The sequence below is a fragment of the Ranitomeya imitator genome, chromosome 4, assembly GCF_032444005.1.
Source record: "Ranitomeya imitator isolate aRanImi1 chromosome 4, aRanImi1.pri, whole genome shotgun sequence".
Classification (NCBI taxonomy): domain Eukaryota; kingdom Metazoa; phylum Chordata; class Amphibia; order Anura; family Dendrobatidae; genus Ranitomeya; species Ranitomeya imitator.
In genome coordinates this window covers 332636402-332654815 of record NC_091285.1, presented here as the reverse complement: position 1 = coordinate 332654815, position 18414 = coordinate 332636402, and the positions used below count along the sequence as shown (strand labels likewise).

Genomic DNA, 18414 nt, shown 5'->3' with positions numbered 1-18414 from the left:
GCAAAAATGTAAGCAGTTCTTCTTTGTTTGATGGCTTGTGACTATCCATCATCCTCTTGATTACATTCCAGAGGTTTTCAATGGGGTTCAGGTCTGGAGAATGGGCTGCCTGTGACAGGGTTTTGATGTAATGGTCTCTTAATTTTTGCCAGAGCTGTATATAGCACCATCCATGGTGCTGTTATCGGAGCATGTGCGCTCATCACTAGTTCTGACATTTACTTAAAGGGAACCTTTCAGCAGATACATGCTGCCCAAGCCATGGGCTACACGGATGACTAGTCATGCAAGCGGGTGCCTGGCGGCTTGTCTCCACCTGCTGACAGTGACTGGCAGGCCTGTGCCTATACATGCATGTAGGCAGAGGCTTATCAAATGACTAGCTGCAGCAGTCACGTGATATGAAGATAATGTGACTTCACAGATATGGCCATATTCATGGACTAGAGGTTGCAGTAGGGTGCTGGCACATGAGTGGCAGTGGGCGAGTTCAGCTGTCTGCGTTTTTTTTTTAAGCACAGGAAACAAAACAGTAAAAAAAATATACAAGATAACCCCTTTAATGACAGGTACTTTGCTGCATTAGAAGGGTCACAAGCAAAAACAGACACAGAACATAGTGAAGGGTCAAACTTTTCCAATGGAGGTTGAGAATGTCATTACCCTTATCAAGGTTTTCTCAACCTTAGCAGGCAAATAATGTACATGCAAGCCAAATTAGAAAGAAGGGTCCTCTGATACCGAGACCCTCTCCAAGAAGTAAACAAAACTAAATACACAATGTTAAAAAATAATTTACTGTACTACTAATGCTTAGTTATGATAAGCGCTCAACTGCCGTCAGTCATCTCTTCTGGGGAGCTGGTCGCCGCCCCTTCAGCGCTGCTTTCGTCTGAAATCCGGCGCCTGCGCTGTGCGTGCCTGCCAGGGGCAGGTGCATTGAGTAGTGGCCGTCATAGCTCAGATGCCGGGTTCCTGACGGCGCCTGTGCGGGCAGTGCGGCCACCCTGTTGCTGAATCCCCGCCCCGCACTGTGTTATGCATTATGCACAGTGCGGGGCGGGGATTCAGGAACAGGGTGGCCGCACTGTCCGCACAGGCGCCGTCAGGAACCCGGCATCTGAGCTATGACGGCCACTACTCAATGCGCCTGCCCCTGGCAGGCACGCACAGTGCAGGCGCCAGATTCAGACAAAAACAGCGCTGAAGGGGCGGCGACCAGCTCCCCAGAAGAGATGACTGACGGCAGTTGGGCGCTTCAAAGAGGAGGCTTTAGACCTGCCTCCCTGGCTAAAGATAGGTATTTGGGGAAAATTATTGAGGGAATAACAGAAGCAAAAACTAAAAGAGCCACCTTGTTAGAATGCAGCACTACTGCTGCACAAGGTGGCTCTTTTAGTTTATAACGGCTGGAGGGGGTGACAGTGTCCCTTTAAGAAAGTTAAGCCTACTGACAAATTCCCTTTAAAATATATTTTCCTTTTCTGTAGGCCTCTCTTAACTCAATAGTTAATAGTGTAAGGTCAGCCAAGAATTCAGGGCAGGGATCCTGCTATACTCTTACCAAACATTTACTTGGATACTCCGCTGCAACGTGACTGGCAATAGCACTAGGAAAACACTGAAAGAGAACACAAAACAGTGGATATTTATTAGCTCTGAGGTATCTGTCATGAGCACCATCATTTCAGCAGAAGAAGCAATACCAATGGCACGTACATGACCAATGAAGACAGAAAGAGAAAAGTAGTACGAAGCTGATTTACAGTCTACGGCATAATATTAGCTAGCAGGTTTGTAATACGTTGATCGTGACGGATTTGTTGTGGCTTCACTGCATATAACTTGCCATGAATTAGAGAGCTGGTGACTTCTGCAGCACAACCAGATGGTGTTTCAGGGAGTGAGGCTCTACAAAGATACTGTGCATAAAATTGGTGTAAAATCCTTGGAAGGTCACACTGAAAACTGTTTGACCTTTTCATGTTTCATTTTACTCATATATGTTTTTGTACTGTGTAGCCTGAATGTTAATGCTTATATTCATGTATACTATGATTATGTGAACAAATCCATTAATTTCCCTACTTCGCCATGGTTAAGAAAAAGCATGCGTCTTTCCGTAATTGTAATATGATCGTGCATTCCTGTGTGATGTATATCTCTTCACTTGCGATGTCATTTTAGTTATTTATTATCCCATATCACTTTACTATTATAGAATTTCTTAAGCTAGTATCATGTATCTCCATTATTATGGTAAAAAGGGCATCTTCTGGCATTTAAGTGTCTAACACATTATTAAAACTTTTACATCTGTCATGTGAGCCTCCATGGCTGAACCTTTTAATAAAGTTGTGATTTATTACTGACCAAATACTTGAACACAGCTTATTATATCAGATAGATGATAGAAATCTATCTTCTACTGAACTCCTAAAGTCGTCATGCAACAGATTTAGTTTTAATTTTCCCAATTTTTTCCCACTGAAATAAATATTCTACAGTAAGGGTCTACAACCTGTGGGACGGGAGGCACAATGTGGCTCGTGGGCCCATGATGTATGGCTCACGACTGACTGCCAGCTTGGTGCATTAGCATCACGTCTATCAAATGGCTATGAAGAGCAGCTCTCCAGATGATGAATTTTATGAGTAGCCCTGCACAAAAGAGCAGCTCTGAATGTACATATTCTGGCCTTGGGGGTTTGAAGATAATTTAAGTATGGAAAACTGGCTACCGAATAATGCTGTCAGAGGGAGATGATTGAAGCTGGATGCAAAAGTGTGGTGGGAGTGATTGATGCGAGAATGATGAATGGAGGTATTGGTAAATCATGATATACAGTCTCAGTGTGATTTCTATGGAAAAGCTTTGGCTATTATTATACCAGAAATAGGGGCTCTGAGTGTCACTACGGTGAGGGGGGCGGGAGCTGGATGTGGCTTGCAACTCTCAATCCTAAATGTGGCTCACGACACTCTCAAAGCTGAAAGGTTAGGGACCACTGTTATATAGGGGGTGAAATATGTATTGAACATGTCACCAATTTTCTAAGTATATACAGTACAGACCAAAAGTTTGGATACACCTTCTCATTTAAAGATTTTTCTGTATTTTCATGACTATGACAGATGACCTGGCCTCCACGGTCACCAGACCTGAACCCAATCAAGATGGTTTGGGGGTGAGATGGACCGCAGAGTGAAGGCAAAAGGGCCAACAAGTGCTGAGCATCTCTGGGAACTCCTTCAAGATTGTTGGAAGACCATTCCCGGTGACTACCTCTTGAAGCTCATCGAGAGAATACCAAGAGTGTGAAAAGCAGTCATCAAAGCAAAAGGTGGCACTGGCTACTTTGAAGAACCTAGAATATAAGACATAATAAAAAGTGTGAAATAACTGAAATTAAGTACTAGATGGCAGCCCGATTCTAAAGAATCGGGAGTCTAGAATCCATATATACTTTATTTATTCAAATGTAAGAATAATACAATTAATAAATAATAGTAAGAAAGAACAAAAATAATAGGCAGTATATGGAGAAAACACCAAACAAAAGTTCAAAATTGGTGTGAAAATGTCACTGAACCACTTCACAACTAAATATATATAGTTTTGGTAAATGGTATTATCATTTTTTTGACGAAATTCGGCAGGAGCTTGAAGAGCAACGTCACTGGGCCCGCCTCCACGCAGTAGAAACTTGCTGTGAGGTAAAAATTCAAAAATCACACCAAAATGGCGGGGGCGGAGTGTGTCACAGTACGGCACGTTTCTGATTGGTCGCTCACAGCAGGCGGCAACCAATCAGACACTGGACACTGTTGACGTCACTTATCTCCGGACATTAGCTCCGGACATTAGCTCTGGACATTAGCTCCGGACAAAGCCACGGAAGTTGGCACAAATTGCAGGAAGTAGTATTCTAGGCAATTATATATTAGATATTCCATATGTGTTAATTCATAGTTTTGATGCCTTCAGTGTGAATGTACAATTTTCATAGTCAAGAAAACACAGAAAAATCTTTAAATGAGAAGGTGTGTCCAAACATTTGGTCTGTACTGTATATTTCTAAAGGTGCTATTGAAATGAAATGCCCACCAGATGTCAGTAACAACCCATCAAATCCACACAGACAGAGATCAAATCATTAATGTCCATAAATTAAGTTTTGTGTAATAATCAAAAATGACAGGGGGAAAAAAAAGTATTGAACAGACTTACTGGACTTTCATTAATACTTCGTACGAAAGCTTTGTATAGAAACTAGTCGCATGCATTGCTCAAGTGTGATTCTGACCTATTCTTCCACACAAAGACTTTTCAAATCCTGAAGATTTCGTGGGCTCCTTCTATGAACTCTGAGCTTTAGTTACTTCTATAAATTTTATATTGGATTCAGGTCAGGTGAGTGGCTTTCCTATTCTAGCAGATTTATATTCTTACTTTGAAATCAATTGACAGTTTCCTTGGCTGTGTGTGTGGGATTTTTGACTTATTAACCCCTTCATGACCCAGCCTATTTTGACCTTAAAGACCTGGCCGTTTTTTGCAATTCTGACCAGTGTCCCTTTATGAGGTAATAACTCAGGAACGCTTCAACGGATCCTAGCGGTTCGGAGATTGTTTTTTCGTGACATATTGGGCTTCATGTTAGTGGTAAATTTAGGTCAATAAATTCTGCGTTTATTTGTGATAAAAACGGAAATTTGGCGAAAATTTTGAAAATTTCGCAATTTTCACATTTTGAATTTTTATTCTGTTAAACCAGAAAGATATGTGACACAAAATAGTTAATAAATAACATTTCCCACATGTTTACTTTACATCAGCACAATTTTGGAAACAAAATTTTTTTTTGTTAGGAAGTTATAAGGGTTAAAATTTGACCAGCGATTTGTCATTTTTACAACGAAATTTACAAAACCATTTTTTTAGGGACCACCTCACATTTGAAGTCAGTTTGAGGGGTCTATATGGCTGAAAATACCCAAAAGTGACACCATTCTAAAAACTGCACCCCTCAAGGTACTCAAAACCACATTCAAAAAGTTTATTAACCCTTCAGGTGCTTCACAGCAGCAGAAGCAACATGGAAGGAAAAAATGAACATTTAACTTTTTAGTCAAAAAAATTATCTTTTAGCAACAATTTTTTTATTTTCCCAATGGTAAAAGGAGAAACTGAACCACGAAAGTTGTTGTCCAATTTGTCCTGAGTACGCTAATACCTCATATGTGGGGGTAAACCACTGTTTGGGCACACGGCAGGGCTTGGAAGGGAAGGAGCGCCATTTGACTTTTTGAATCAAAAATTGGCTCCACTCTTTAGCGGACACCATGTCACGTTTGGAGAGCCCCCGTGTGCCTAAAAATTGGAGCTCCCCCACAAGTGACCCCATTTTGGAAACTAGACGCCCCAAGGAACTTATCTAGATGCATAGTGAGCACTTTGAACCCCCAGGTGCTTCACAAATTGATCCGTAAAAATGAAAAAGTACTTTTTTTTCACAAAAAAATTTTTTAGCCTCAATTTTTTCATTTTCACATGGGCAACAGGATAAAATGGATCCTAAAATGTGTTGGGCAATTTCTCCTGAGTACGCCGATACCTCATATGTGGGGGTAAACCACTGTTTGGGCACATGGTAAGGCTCGGAAAGGAAGGAGCGCCATTTGACTTTTTGAATGAAAAATTATTTCCATCGTTAGCGGACACCATGTCGCGTTTGGAGAGCTCCTGTGTGCCTAAACATTGGCGCTCCCCCACAAGTGACCCCATTTTGGAAACTAGACCCCCCAAGGAACTTATTTAGATGCCTAGTGAGCACTTTAAACCCTCAGGTGCTTCACAAATTGATCTGTAAAAATGAAAAAGTACTTTTTTTTCACAAAAAAATTCTTTTCGCCTCAATTTTTTCATTTTCACATGGGCAGTAGGATAAAATGGATCATAAAATTTCTTGGGCAATTTCTCCCGAGTACGCCGATACCTCATATGTGGGGGTAAACCACTGTTTGGGCACACGGCAGGGCTCGGAAGGGAAGGCGCGCCATTTGACTTTTTGAATGGAAAATTAGCTCCAATTGTTAGCGGACACCATGTCGCGTTTGGAGAGCCCCTGTGTGCCTATGCATTGGAGCTCCCCCACAAGTGACCCCATTTTGGAAACTAGACCCCCCAAGGAACTTATCTAGATGCATATTGAGCACTTTAAACCCCCAGGTGCTTCACAGAAGTTTATAACGCAGAGCCATGAAAATAAAAAATAATTTTTCTTTCCTCAAAAATGATTTTTTAGCCTGGAATTTCCTATTTTGCCAAGGATAATAGGAGAAATTGGACCCCAAATATTGTTGTCCAGTTTGTCCTGAGTACGCTGATACCCCATATGTGGGGGTAAACCACTGTTTGGGCGCACGGCAGGGCTCGGAAGGGATGGCACGCCATTTGGCTTTTTAAATGGAAAATTAGCTCCAATCATTAGCGGACACCATGTCACGTTTGGAGAGCCCCTGTGTGCCTAAACATTGGAGATCCCCCAGAAATGACCCCATTTTGGAAACTAGACCCCCAAAGGAACTAATCTAGATGTGTGGTGAGGACTTTGAACCCCCAAGTGCTTCACAGAAGTTTATAACGCAGAGCCATGAAAATAAAAAAAAAAAATTATTTTCTCAAAAATGATCTTTTAGCCTGCAATTTTTTATTTTACAAAGGGTAACAGGAGAAATTTGACCCCAATATTTGTTGTCCAGTTTCTCCTGAGTACGGTGATACCCCATATGTGGGGGTAAACTACTGTTTGGGCACATGCCGGGGCTCGGAATTGAAGTAGTGACGTTTTGAAATGCAGACTTTGATGGAATGCTCTGCGGGCGTCACGTTGCGTTTGCAGAGCCCCTGATGTGCCTAAACAGTAGAAATCCCCCACAAGTGACCCCATTTTGGAAACTAGACCCCGAAAGGAACTTATCTAGATGTGTGGTGAGCACTTTGAACCCCCAAGTGCTTCATAGAAGTTTATAATGCAGAGCCGTGAAAATAATAAATACGTTTTCTTTCCTCAAAAATAATTATTTAGCCCAGAATTTTTTATTTTCCCAAGGGTTACAGGAGAAATTGGACCCCAAAAGTTGTTGTCCAGTTTCTCCTGAGTACGCTGATACCCCATGTGTGGGGGTAAACCACTGTTTGGGCACACGTCGTGGCTCAGAAGGGAAGTAGTGACTTTTGAAATGCAGACTTTGATGGAATGGTCTGCGGGCATCACATTGCGTTTGCAGAGCCCCTGGTGTGCCTAAACAGTAGAAACCCCCCACAAGTGACCCCATTTTAGAAATTAGACCCCCCAAGGAACTTATCTAGATATGTGGTGAGCACTTTGAACCCCCAAGTGCTTCACAGACGTTTACAACGCAGAGCCGTGAAAATAAAAAATCATTTTTCTTTCCTCAAAAATGATGTTTTAGCAAGCATTTCTTTATTTTCACAAGGGTAACAGGAGAAATTGGACCCCAGTAATTGTTGCGCAGTTTGTCCTGAGTATGCTGGTACCCCATATGTGGGGGTAAACCACTGTTTGGGTGCACGTCGGGGCTCGGAAGTGAGGGAGCACCATTTGACTTTTTGAATACAAGATTGGCTGGAATCAATGGTGGCGCCATGTTGCGTTCGGAGACCCCCTGATGTGCCTAAACAGTGGAAACCCCTCAATTCTAATTCCAACACACCCCTAACCCTTATCCCAACTGTAGCCGTAACCCTAATCACAACCCTAACCCCAACACACCCGTAACCCCAACACACCCCTAACCCTAACCACAACCCTAATTCCAACCCAAACCTAGCCCTAAGGCTATGTGCCAACGTTGCGGATTCGTATGAGATTTTTCAGCACCATTTTTGAAAAATCCGTGGGTAAAAGGCACTGCGTTTTACCTGCGGATTTACCGCGGATTTCCAGTGTTTTTTGTCCGGATTTCACCTGCGGATTCCTATTGAGGAACAGGTGTAAAACGCTGCGGAATCCGCACAAAGAATTGACATGCTGCGGAAAATACAACGCAGCGTTCCCGCGCGGTATTTTCCGCACAATGGGCACAGCGGATTTGGTTTTCCATATGTTTACATGGTACTGTAAACCTGATGGAACACTGCTGCGAATCCGCAGCGGCCAATCCGCACCGTGTGCACATAGCTTAATTCTAAAGGTATGTGCACACGCTGCGGAAAACGCTGCGGATCCGCAGCAGTTTCCCATGAGTTTACAGTTCAATGCAAACCTATGGAAAACAAAAATCGCTGTACACATGCTGCAGAAAAACTGCACGGAAACGCAGTGGTTTACATTCCGCAGCATGTCACTTTTTTCTGCGGATTCCGCAGCGGTTTTACAACTGCTCAAATAGAAAATCGCTGTTGTAAAACCGCATTGAAATGCGCAGAAAAAACATGTTAAATCCGCCATAAATCCGCAGCGGTTTAGCACTGCGGATTTATCAAATCCGCAGCGGAAAAATCCGCAGAGGACCAGAATACGTGTGCACATACCGAAACCCTAACCCTACCCCTACCCCTAACCCTAACCCTACCCCTAACCCTACCCCTTACCCCAACCTTAGTGGAAAAAAAAATTTTTTTATTTTTTTTATTGTCCCTACCTATGGGGGTGACAAAGGGGGGGGGGTGTCATTTACTTTTTTTTTTTTTATTTTGATCACTGAGATGTAACCTATCTCAGTGATCAAAATTCACTCTGGAACGAATCTGCCGGCCGGCAGATTCGGCGGGCGCACTGCACATGCTCCCGCCATTTTGGAAGATGGCGGCGCCCAGGAAAGAAGACGGACGGTCCCCGGGAGGCCAGGTAAGTATAAGGGGGGGGAGATCAGGGCACGGGGGGGGGGGGCGTCGGAGCACGGGGGGGTGGATCGGAACACGGGGGGGGGGGGTGGATTGGAGCACGGAGTGGGGGATCGCTGTGCGGGCGGGTGGATTGGAGCACGGGGGGGGAATCGCCGTGCGGGGGGAGGGATCGCTGTACGGGGGGAGGATCGCTGTGCGGGGGGGGATCGGAGTGCGGGGGGGGTTTGATTGGAGCACGGGGGGTGTGATTGGAGCACGGGGGGAGCGGACAGGAGGACGGGGGAGCGGAGCACAGGACGGCAGGGAGCCGGTACAGTGTACCGGACAGATCGGGGGGCTGGGGGGGCGATCGGTGGGGTGGGGTGGGTGCACATTAGTGTGTCCAGCCATGGCCGATGATATTGCAGCATCGGCCATGGCTGGATTGTAATATTTCACCATTTTTTTAGGTGAAATATTACAAATCGCTCTGATTGGCAGTTTCACTTTCAACAGCCAATCAGAGCGATCGTAGCCACGAGGGGGTGAAGCCACCCCCCCGGGCTAAACTACCACTCCCCCTGTCCCTGCAGATCGGGTGAAATGGGAGTTAACCCTTTCACCCGATCTGCAGGGACGCGATCTTTCCATGACACATATGCTGCGTCATGGGTCGGAATGGCACCGACTTTCATGACGCAGCGTATGCGTCAAAGGTCGGGAAGGGGTTAAAACATCCACCCTCATTTCGTTTTCACCATATTGGTAGATGGCAGATTTTTATCAAGAATGTCTTGGTACATTTATCCATTCATCCATCCTTCAATTATATGAAGTTCACCAGTGCTTTAACTGTGGTGTTTTGGGGTGATATGCAGTGCCTTTTAGCCTCCAAACATGGATTGTATTATGGCAAAGAGTTCAATTTTGGTCTCATCTGACCAGACTATATTCTCCCAGTATTTCACAGGCTTGTCTAAATGCTGAAAATTTTTTAAGCACAATTGAACATGCTTTTTGTTCAGCATTGGAATCTTATGTGGTGAGCTTGAATACAAGTAATGGAGGCTAAGTGCATTACTTATAATTTTCTTTGAAACAACTGTACCTGCTGATTCCAGTTCTTTCTGTAGCTCTCCAGAGGTGGTCCTTGACTCTTGGACAACTCTCTGATAATTTTTTTCCATTCGATCTGAAGTCTTGCCGGGAGAACCTGGTTGTGGATGGTTTATGGTGAAATTATGTTCTTTACACTTCCAGATTATGGACTCAATAGTGTTCACTAGAACCTTCAGTGGTTTCTAAATTCTTCTGTAACAAATGCCATCAGGATCTTTTGTAACAATAAGGTTGTATAGGTCTTGAGACAGCTAACTGGTTTTACCCATCATGAGATATTTCTTGTGTGGTACCAAGGAATGAGTCACTGCTTTATAGGCCATCAGTTGAATCAGTTGATATTTTTCACTAACTGGCAGGATTGCTTCCAAATTACTGATAGATTTCAGCTGATATCATGACTTTCCATTGCTTTCTGCACCTCTGATTGTTCAATAATTTTTCCCTGTGACATTTCCCATTATTACACACAGGTTATAGATCCATGGTTTCATTTGTTTCCCTGTATGGATTGAACGGTTTCGCTACCAACGTCTGATGAGAATTTCATGTCAATAGCACCTTTAGAAATATATCATGTTCAATACCTGCTGTATATACACATATATATATTTATTACACAAACACACATACAGTGGGAAATAAAAGTATTTAGTCAGCCACCAATTGTGCAAGTTTTCCCACTTAAAAAGATGAGGGAGGCCTGTAATTGACATCATAGGTAGACCACAACTATGAGAGTCAAAATGAGAAAACAAATCTAGAAAATCACCTTGTCTGATTTGGCAAGATTTATTTTGCAAAATGTGGTGGAAAATAAGTATTTGGTCACCTAAAACATGCAAGATTTCTGGCTCACAGACCTGTAACTTCTTCTTTAAGAGGCTGGCTTCTCTGTCCTCCACTCATTACCTGTAGTAATGGCACCTGTTTGAACTTGATATCAGTATAAAAGACACCTGTCCACAACCTCAAACAGTCACTCCAAACTACACTATGGTGGGGTCAAAATGATCACAAGAACAATGAGCAAAAATCCCAGAACCACACGGAGGACCTAGTGAATGACCTGCATAGAGCTGGGACAACTGTAACAAAGGCTACCATCAGTAACACACTATGCTACCAGACGTGTCTCCCCTGCTTCAGCCAGTTCATGTCCGGGCCCATCTGAAGTTTGCTAGGGAGCATTTAGATTATCCAGAAGAGTATTGGGACAATGTCGTATGGTCTGATGAAACCAAAGTAGAACTGTTTGGTAGAAAAAAAATTTGTCGTGTTTGGAGGAGACAGAATGCTGAGTTGCATCCAAAGAACACCATACCTACTGTGAACCATGGGGGTGGCAACATCATACTTTGGGGCTGTTTCTCTGCAAAGGGACCAGGACGACTGATCCGTGTACATGAAAGAATGAATGAGGCCATGTATCGTGAGATTTTGAGTGCAAACCTCCTTCCATCAGCAACGGCATTGAAAATGAAACGTGGATCTTTCAGCATTATGATCCCAAGCACACCGCCCGGGCAACGAAGGAGTGGCTTCGTAAGAAGCATATGAAGATTTTTAATTGTGTTGTGCTTAATTCAGTTTGTATTTTCATTGTTTTTTCTTTCTTTTTTTCTCTTTCATGTTGTATGGTTCTTAATATAGAACATTTAACATTGCGGCATACCATAGGTGTTATACTGGGAGGCAATCAAGGTAATTGGCTGCAGGGATGCTGCCTTAAGGAATGAGGGATATAAGACATTGTTCAGTCCCAGTTCAGACTAGCCATGATTAAGACATCAAGTCGAAACGCGTCGTAATAACGCTGCCACTCCATGAACTTTTTATGCTCTTTAAACTATACGTGACGTGTGATGGTTAACACGTTATTAAATCCAACACCTTGGTGGTCCAGATTATCTTGGATTTTAAGACATTTTGGTATAAATATGTAAGGGTGTGTACATAAAAAGGGAGAAATGATTAATAATAATATACTCACAGCTGCTAGTACCCAAAAAATTGAGACATATAAGTAAGGACTATATATTAAAGCATCAATGTGTAATGCGATAACACCTCCAAACACAGCAGAAATTCCAATAACCACCTCAACGATCTGGGAAATATAAAAGAGGAAAGTATTAAACATACTGACCAACTGGTAAAAGCATATGATAATTCAGACACCTTTATGGTGTACATAAAACTGTGTTGTAACATGAGCACAATATATAAACTATCATCTATACTCGTGTATAAGTCGAGTTTTTAAGCACTTTTTGTGGCAGAAAACGTGACTCTCGGCTTATACACGAGTCATTGTCCCAGAAGACGGCGGGGAGAGGGAGCGGCAGAGCAGAGGGTCACAGGAGGCAGAAGCCGGCAGCTGCGGCTAAAACCTGTGCCCGCTGCTAAAGAGAAATGAATATTCATTACACTGGGAGTACATAGGCGTGGAGAGAGGTGAATATTCATTTCCCTAATGAGCAGGGACACATGATCACTCGACCTCAGGAGCTGCTGGTGCCGGAACAAGATGCTACAAGGGCGCGCAGGGAAGGCAAGTAAGATGTCCATACATACCAGGATGGGGATGAGGAGCCATGCAGACAAGGACGGGGATAAGGGGCCATGCAGACAAGGATGGGGATAAGAAGCCATGCAGACAAGGATGGGGATAAGGAGCCATGCATGCAAGGATGGGGATAAGAAGCCATGCATGCAAGGATGGGAATAAGGAGCCATGCATACAAGGATGGGAATAAGGAGCCATGCATACAAGAATGGGGATAAGGGGACAAGCATACAAGTATGGGGATAAGGGAACATGCATACAGGGATAGGATAAGGGAACAAGCATACAAGGATGGGGATAAGGAGCCATGCAGACAAGGATGGGGATAAGGAGCCATACAGACAAGGATGGGAATAAGGAGCCATGCATACAAGGATGGGGATAAGGAGCCATGCAGACAAGGAAGGTGATAAGAAGGCATGAGGACAAGGATGGGGATAAGGAGCCATGCATACCAGGATAGGGATGAGGAGCCATGCATACCAGGATAGGGATGAGGGGACAATGTGTATCTGGCTTATACTCGAGTCAATATGTTTTCCCAGGTTTTCATGGCAAAATTAGGTGCCTCGGCTTATACTGGTTCGGCTTATACATGAGTATATACGGTAGTTCATCTTAATGAAATTGTACATTTTTACTTTAAAAAAGGGACTATCCATTACTGGATGCACCATTTTGAATGCCCCCTCCCCCAATGTGCTAAATATATATATTTTCTACAACCATACTGTGAAGATCTGAGGTTGTGGGTTATAAAAATCACCTAGGCAGGTTAATGATGCAACTATTTTTATTCCACACATCCATGGTTGTACAACAAATCGAAGTAGATGGCCACCATACAATGTCTTCAGTCCACAAGTTCCCAATCTGAGATCAGTAGTTCCACTGGCCCTGTACCATACGATACCCACTGTTTCCCAACTTTTGGTTGTCCCACAGCTTTTGGCATCTCCAGCCGGTATAGTGGGCAGTCACAGCCTATGTTCCTCCAGATGATGGATATCACAACAGTAGCTCATGGATACCCCTCCAGCCAACAATCAATCTCCAAAACTCCATAGATCATCCATCCTTTCCAGCTTGGATCCTCTCCCTTCGAAGTCACTCCAACAACTGCCTGATTCAACACTTTTTCTCTCTCCCCCTTAAACATTTTTTTAGCCCACAGAATGAAGCATATTCCATCACCTGGGACTGAATGTGACCCCCTGTGGTGACGGTCTGGGTCTACTATCTCCATCCACACAATGGGCCTAGGCGGGAAGAACAATGGATTGATAGGACGATTTGTTTACATTTACTTTTATCAATCTCCTGTCTGGCCTTAAGGTACCGTTACACTAAGCGACGCTCCAGCAATATAGAAAACGATCCGACCTAAACTAGATCGCTGGAGCGTCGCTGTTAGGTCACTGTAGAGACGTCAAACACAGCAACTCCAGAATGATGCAGGAGTGATCCAGTGACGTAACGGCGACTCACTTATCGTTCCATGCTCCATGTAAAAACGTTGCTGGCGTCGTTGCTTTTGATGTCAAACATGACGATACACGCCGATCTAGCGACCAAATAAAGTTCTGGACTTCTAGCTCCGACCAGTGATATAACAGCGGGATACAGATTGCTGCTGAGTGTCAAACACAACGAGATCGCTCTCCAGGATGCTGCAACGTCACGGATCGTTGTCGTTCTCGTTGCAAAGTTGCTGAGTGTGACGGTACCTTTAGGTATACATAAGATTCAGCCTGCTCGTCTTCCTCTGTCTACTGTCACTGAACTTAAACATTGATTCCTGAGGATGAACTGACGAGCAAAGCAAACCACTAATAAAACACAGCAAGAAAGTATCTAATAAAATACAACAATATCGACGCAACCAGTGCTCCGTGCTGGAAAAAGTCTCTAGCTCTTATAGCTGTTGACTCCGCTCTATGTCCATTTGTCCTATAGTCTTTTGTAAGTGGCCATTTCCTCACAAAAACTTTCAGTACTTCTTGGACTAGCGCCATTCCTCCATTTAGAGAGCTGTTTCCCTTGCCATTATCATAACAATATTTATGTTACATGAACATTGCAACCTATCAGCGGCCACTGACCGGCTGCAGTGCACACGTTACATAAAGATTGTCATGAAATCGCCAGGAGACAGCGCTTAGAGAGGAGCAGTGATGTGGGTCCTGGAGGTAAGTAATTCTTTATTTTATTCAGCAAGTTGGAGGCATTCAGAATGGGATGTCCAGTAACAGGTAAAAACTGTAACTAAAAATATATAACAACTTAGTAAAGAAGATTATTCTAATTATTAAACAAAATGCACTCTTCAACATTGAAATTGCAGCACCAAGAAGGATAAGTCATTGAGATTGAGTTATGGAAATTACAGGATCGGTAGACAATAATTGCAAATGATAAAAATATGCAAATAATCATTAATTTTGAATTATTCAGTAGATGAGATATAGAGAATTTCTAAAACAGTGTAAACTAACCTGTGATATGTTTTTTAAATCTGCAACATGTCAACTTCTTTTATGTGTAAGCTGAGTTTTATTTGCAGATTTTCCCCACAGCAATGAATTAGCTGAGGAAACTCTGGTAAAGAAAACATTAAAAACACATGTTAAGTGTATTTCTGCTGTAGAAATGCACTAAAAACACATGTAACCCACACAACTACATAAATAAAGTATAAAGAACATGACATTCCAAAAAGAGACAAAAGTCAGAGTCACAAACATGATAAAGACACATGTAAAAAATACTCAAAACACACAATGAAACAATTTAGCTAATAGGAACAGAAATGCTGCAAAAAAATTACAACATCAAAAACTTAAATACTCATCGTGGGAAAGTAGCCTTATGTATGTGATGTCCAATTTCACTTGGAGTATATAACGAATTAAAGGTGTATATTCAAGTTGTCTCTTGAGCAGCTAAGAGCAGGGCAGTTTTGCTACTTCCTGGCAGAGCGGGCTCTCCTCCATGAATGACATATGGTAAAGAGAAAAACTTTACTATTAGTAGAAATATAAAGCTCAGCAGAATGCCTGCTGTAACACACTCAGCTACCAATTTGCTCTGAGTCTACACTGCTATCACTATGTTTATACAGAGAAAACAAAACATTTGAACAAGCATACAGCTCAGGACAGGGAGGATAGCCATGATTAACACCTGCTATGAAAGCTGTGACCTGGTTTTGTTGCAAGAGGAACAGGAAGATAATCGCTGTATAGGAATCAATCGGCTGGAAAAAGGTAGCTAGGAAGTTAAGAATCAACCTCTCTTCTGAAATGTAGCTACTGTGCACACTTCGTCAGGCTCTAGAGGTCGGGCACCATGGAAACGAGTTCTGAACTATAGAAGACAAAAGTGTTAATTGCAGGAGTATGACAGCAGTAGAAAAAGCAAGCCAATTGCAAACTTGCTTTCTTTTCATTTGTCATTTGTCTAATTAAAGCAACTAAAGAACTTGAGAACACCCCTTTAAGTCTGACATCAGCGGTAAGGTCATTTTTCCTAAGGGTATGTTTCCACTATCCGGATTGCGGAAAACTTGCTCCGCCCAAAGCGCCGCCCCTTCTGTACGCGCGGTGATTCCAGGTGTGTTCATTGCACCCATCCGGAATCTCCGCACCCCATTTATAGGGCCCTGTGTTTTACCTTGCCGCAAGGTACACAGACATGCTGTGATCTAAAAAGACGTGCCGCATGTCTGGAAATGCAGGGCCGCCGGGTGCATGTTCACACGCATAGTGCAGACGGGATTTCATAAAATCCCCTCCACTATGCTGTAACATCTGGATGCTGCGGTTGTACGCAGCTTTCAATCTGCAGCTATTCCGGATGTAATCCGGCCTGTGGACACATACCCTAAGTGTCCCAGGAGCTGTTTTTCAACACAACACCAGACCTAATGTTGCTCTTGCAAATTTAAGTAGCATACACGGCCTAAACCTACTAAAATGGTCTGTAGTATCTCTGTACCTATTTCCCATAGAGAACATCTGGGATCTCATTGCTCAGTAATATCAAAGGGAGCTGCCAGCAGCTGATCTTGATGATTTACCCAGTGTAGCAGAACATTCCTCAAACAAACATTAATAATCTCATTTATACAAGTCAGGACTTGTAAGTGTGTGTATTTCTGAATGTTGCACTCATACTTGACACTGAATAAATCAAAATGTTTTGAAAATTTGGTTTCCATATCCCATCATTTGCAATTTATTATTATGTCTATCGATCCTGTGACTTCTATAATTCCATTACTTTTTCTTCTTGGTGAATCATTGTTGAAGAGCGTATACATTGTATAAACAGTGTGTTTTTTTGTAAATTAAAAGTAAGGAAAAAACAAACATTTTCAACCAATGATAATGGATTTGTCTTACAGAGTAGGACTTAATTGTTTGAGCAGGGAACTGTACACTACGTAGATTGCTTGAACTTCCACAGGCAGTCCCCTAGAGAATAAAAAGAATTTCAAAATCACTATATAAAAAAGCCTTACACAGCATCCAAGTGTGATTTTGAGTTTTCTACCTATAAGTAATTTTTTTAAAATTTTAAATAAATATATTGGGGGGGGGGGGGGGGAAGGGAAATTTCTTGCACAGTTAGGTTCCATTAAGCATTTTGCACAGTTTATCTATTTTTCCAGGTTGTTTTGTTTTTGTTTTCCAACACATTCAGCTTTATTGTTGTCTGTGGTCATAAATCTGCTGAATGCAGATAAAACTCTCCTGTCCGTCAACCTCTTTGGGCCTGACCATTGCAGATTCTGCTCGATTGCCCCAGGATGAGGTTCAGCCCTGTAACTACTCAAGCTAATTTACATATGGCGATATTAAAACTATTTTTTTACATAACTGATGGCATGATTTAATAGAGGAAGTGCATTATAGAAGCCTTTCTAGGAAGCTGAATCCTGCTGACATCTTCTGTAAGTACACGATAAAGAAAATTAGTACTTACGCTTTTCACCGAACAACAGTCTACTCTTGATCTTGCAGAAACAATTACTGTTGTTGCCATGAAAATTTCCATAAGAATAAGGAGAATCACATTGAAGTTTATCTATAAAGAAAATCAATCATTCTGGTAAAACAGTCTTTACTTTTTTATGACTTCTTACAAAAAATGGATGAGGCACTTACAATTGTTATTAAGAAGAGCCCTTAAAGAGAACGTTGCACATGCAGTCCAATTTCTGGGCAGCATATGATATATATCTTGGTACCGTGTTAGCCAGTAGATAGAAAAATATTTAGAATTGAGAGTCCTCAGTGGTTGATACCTTTTAATGGCTAACTAAAAAGATGGTAACAAATTGCATGCTTTCGAGACTACACAGGTCTCTTCATCAGGCAAAGACTAAAAGAAAGTCTGAAGAATCACAAATTTATGCACAACATAGCACAGAAAAAAAACCATGGATAAGACAGGTGACATGAAGCAGAATTACCATGAGTGATAAACAGTTATGTCCATAAATATTGGGCCAATTCTTAGATAAGGATTGTTTTATTGTCCTGTGATTAGGGTCTCTGTTGTGATGACCCCTCATAGTCTGAGGGGCAAGTTCCTTAGTTGATGTAAAAAAACATAAATCCATGCGACACATTCATTCCTGCAGTAAGACTGTCAAAGGTCGTCATCAGTTTATATTCCCAGACTCTGCAGTCTCTCTGAGATTTGAAGCTACCTTTTAACACAAGTAATTTCATGTCCATAATGTTATGATTTGGGAGACAAAAATGTATTGCCACAGGTAGATTCATTCTTTTTTCTCATATTGTGTGGCGGTGATAATTAATTCTTGTTCTAAGCTTTTGCCCTGACTCCCCCACATACAGACCCC

The 18414-nt window shown here is 42.4% G+C and overlaps 1 protein-coding gene across 12 annotated transcripts in view; it reads right to left on the bottom strand.

Moving 5' to 3' along the window:
* The window catches only part of MLC1 (modulator of VRAC current 1), a 96328-nt gene that overhangs the window by 27565 nt on the left and 50349 nt on the right, over nt 1-18414 (bottom strand). For all 12 annotated transcript variants that reach the window (XR_011320741.1, XR_011320742.1, XM_069764949.1 and 9 more), the window contains 4 exons: nt 17529-17630; nt 16946-17017; nt 11967-12083; nt 1565-1621 (listed from right to left, as the gene is read on the bottom strand). Coding sequence is in view for 10 of the 12 variants with exons in the window: in XM_069764949.1 (XP_069621050.1) it covers nt 1565-1621; nt 11967-12083; nt 16946-17017; nt 17529-17630 (348 nt within the window). In the remaining 2 variants the exon portion in view is untranslated. The remainder of the gene's footprint in view (nt 1-1564; nt 1622-11966; nt 12084-16945; nt 17018-17528; nt 17631-18414) is intronic.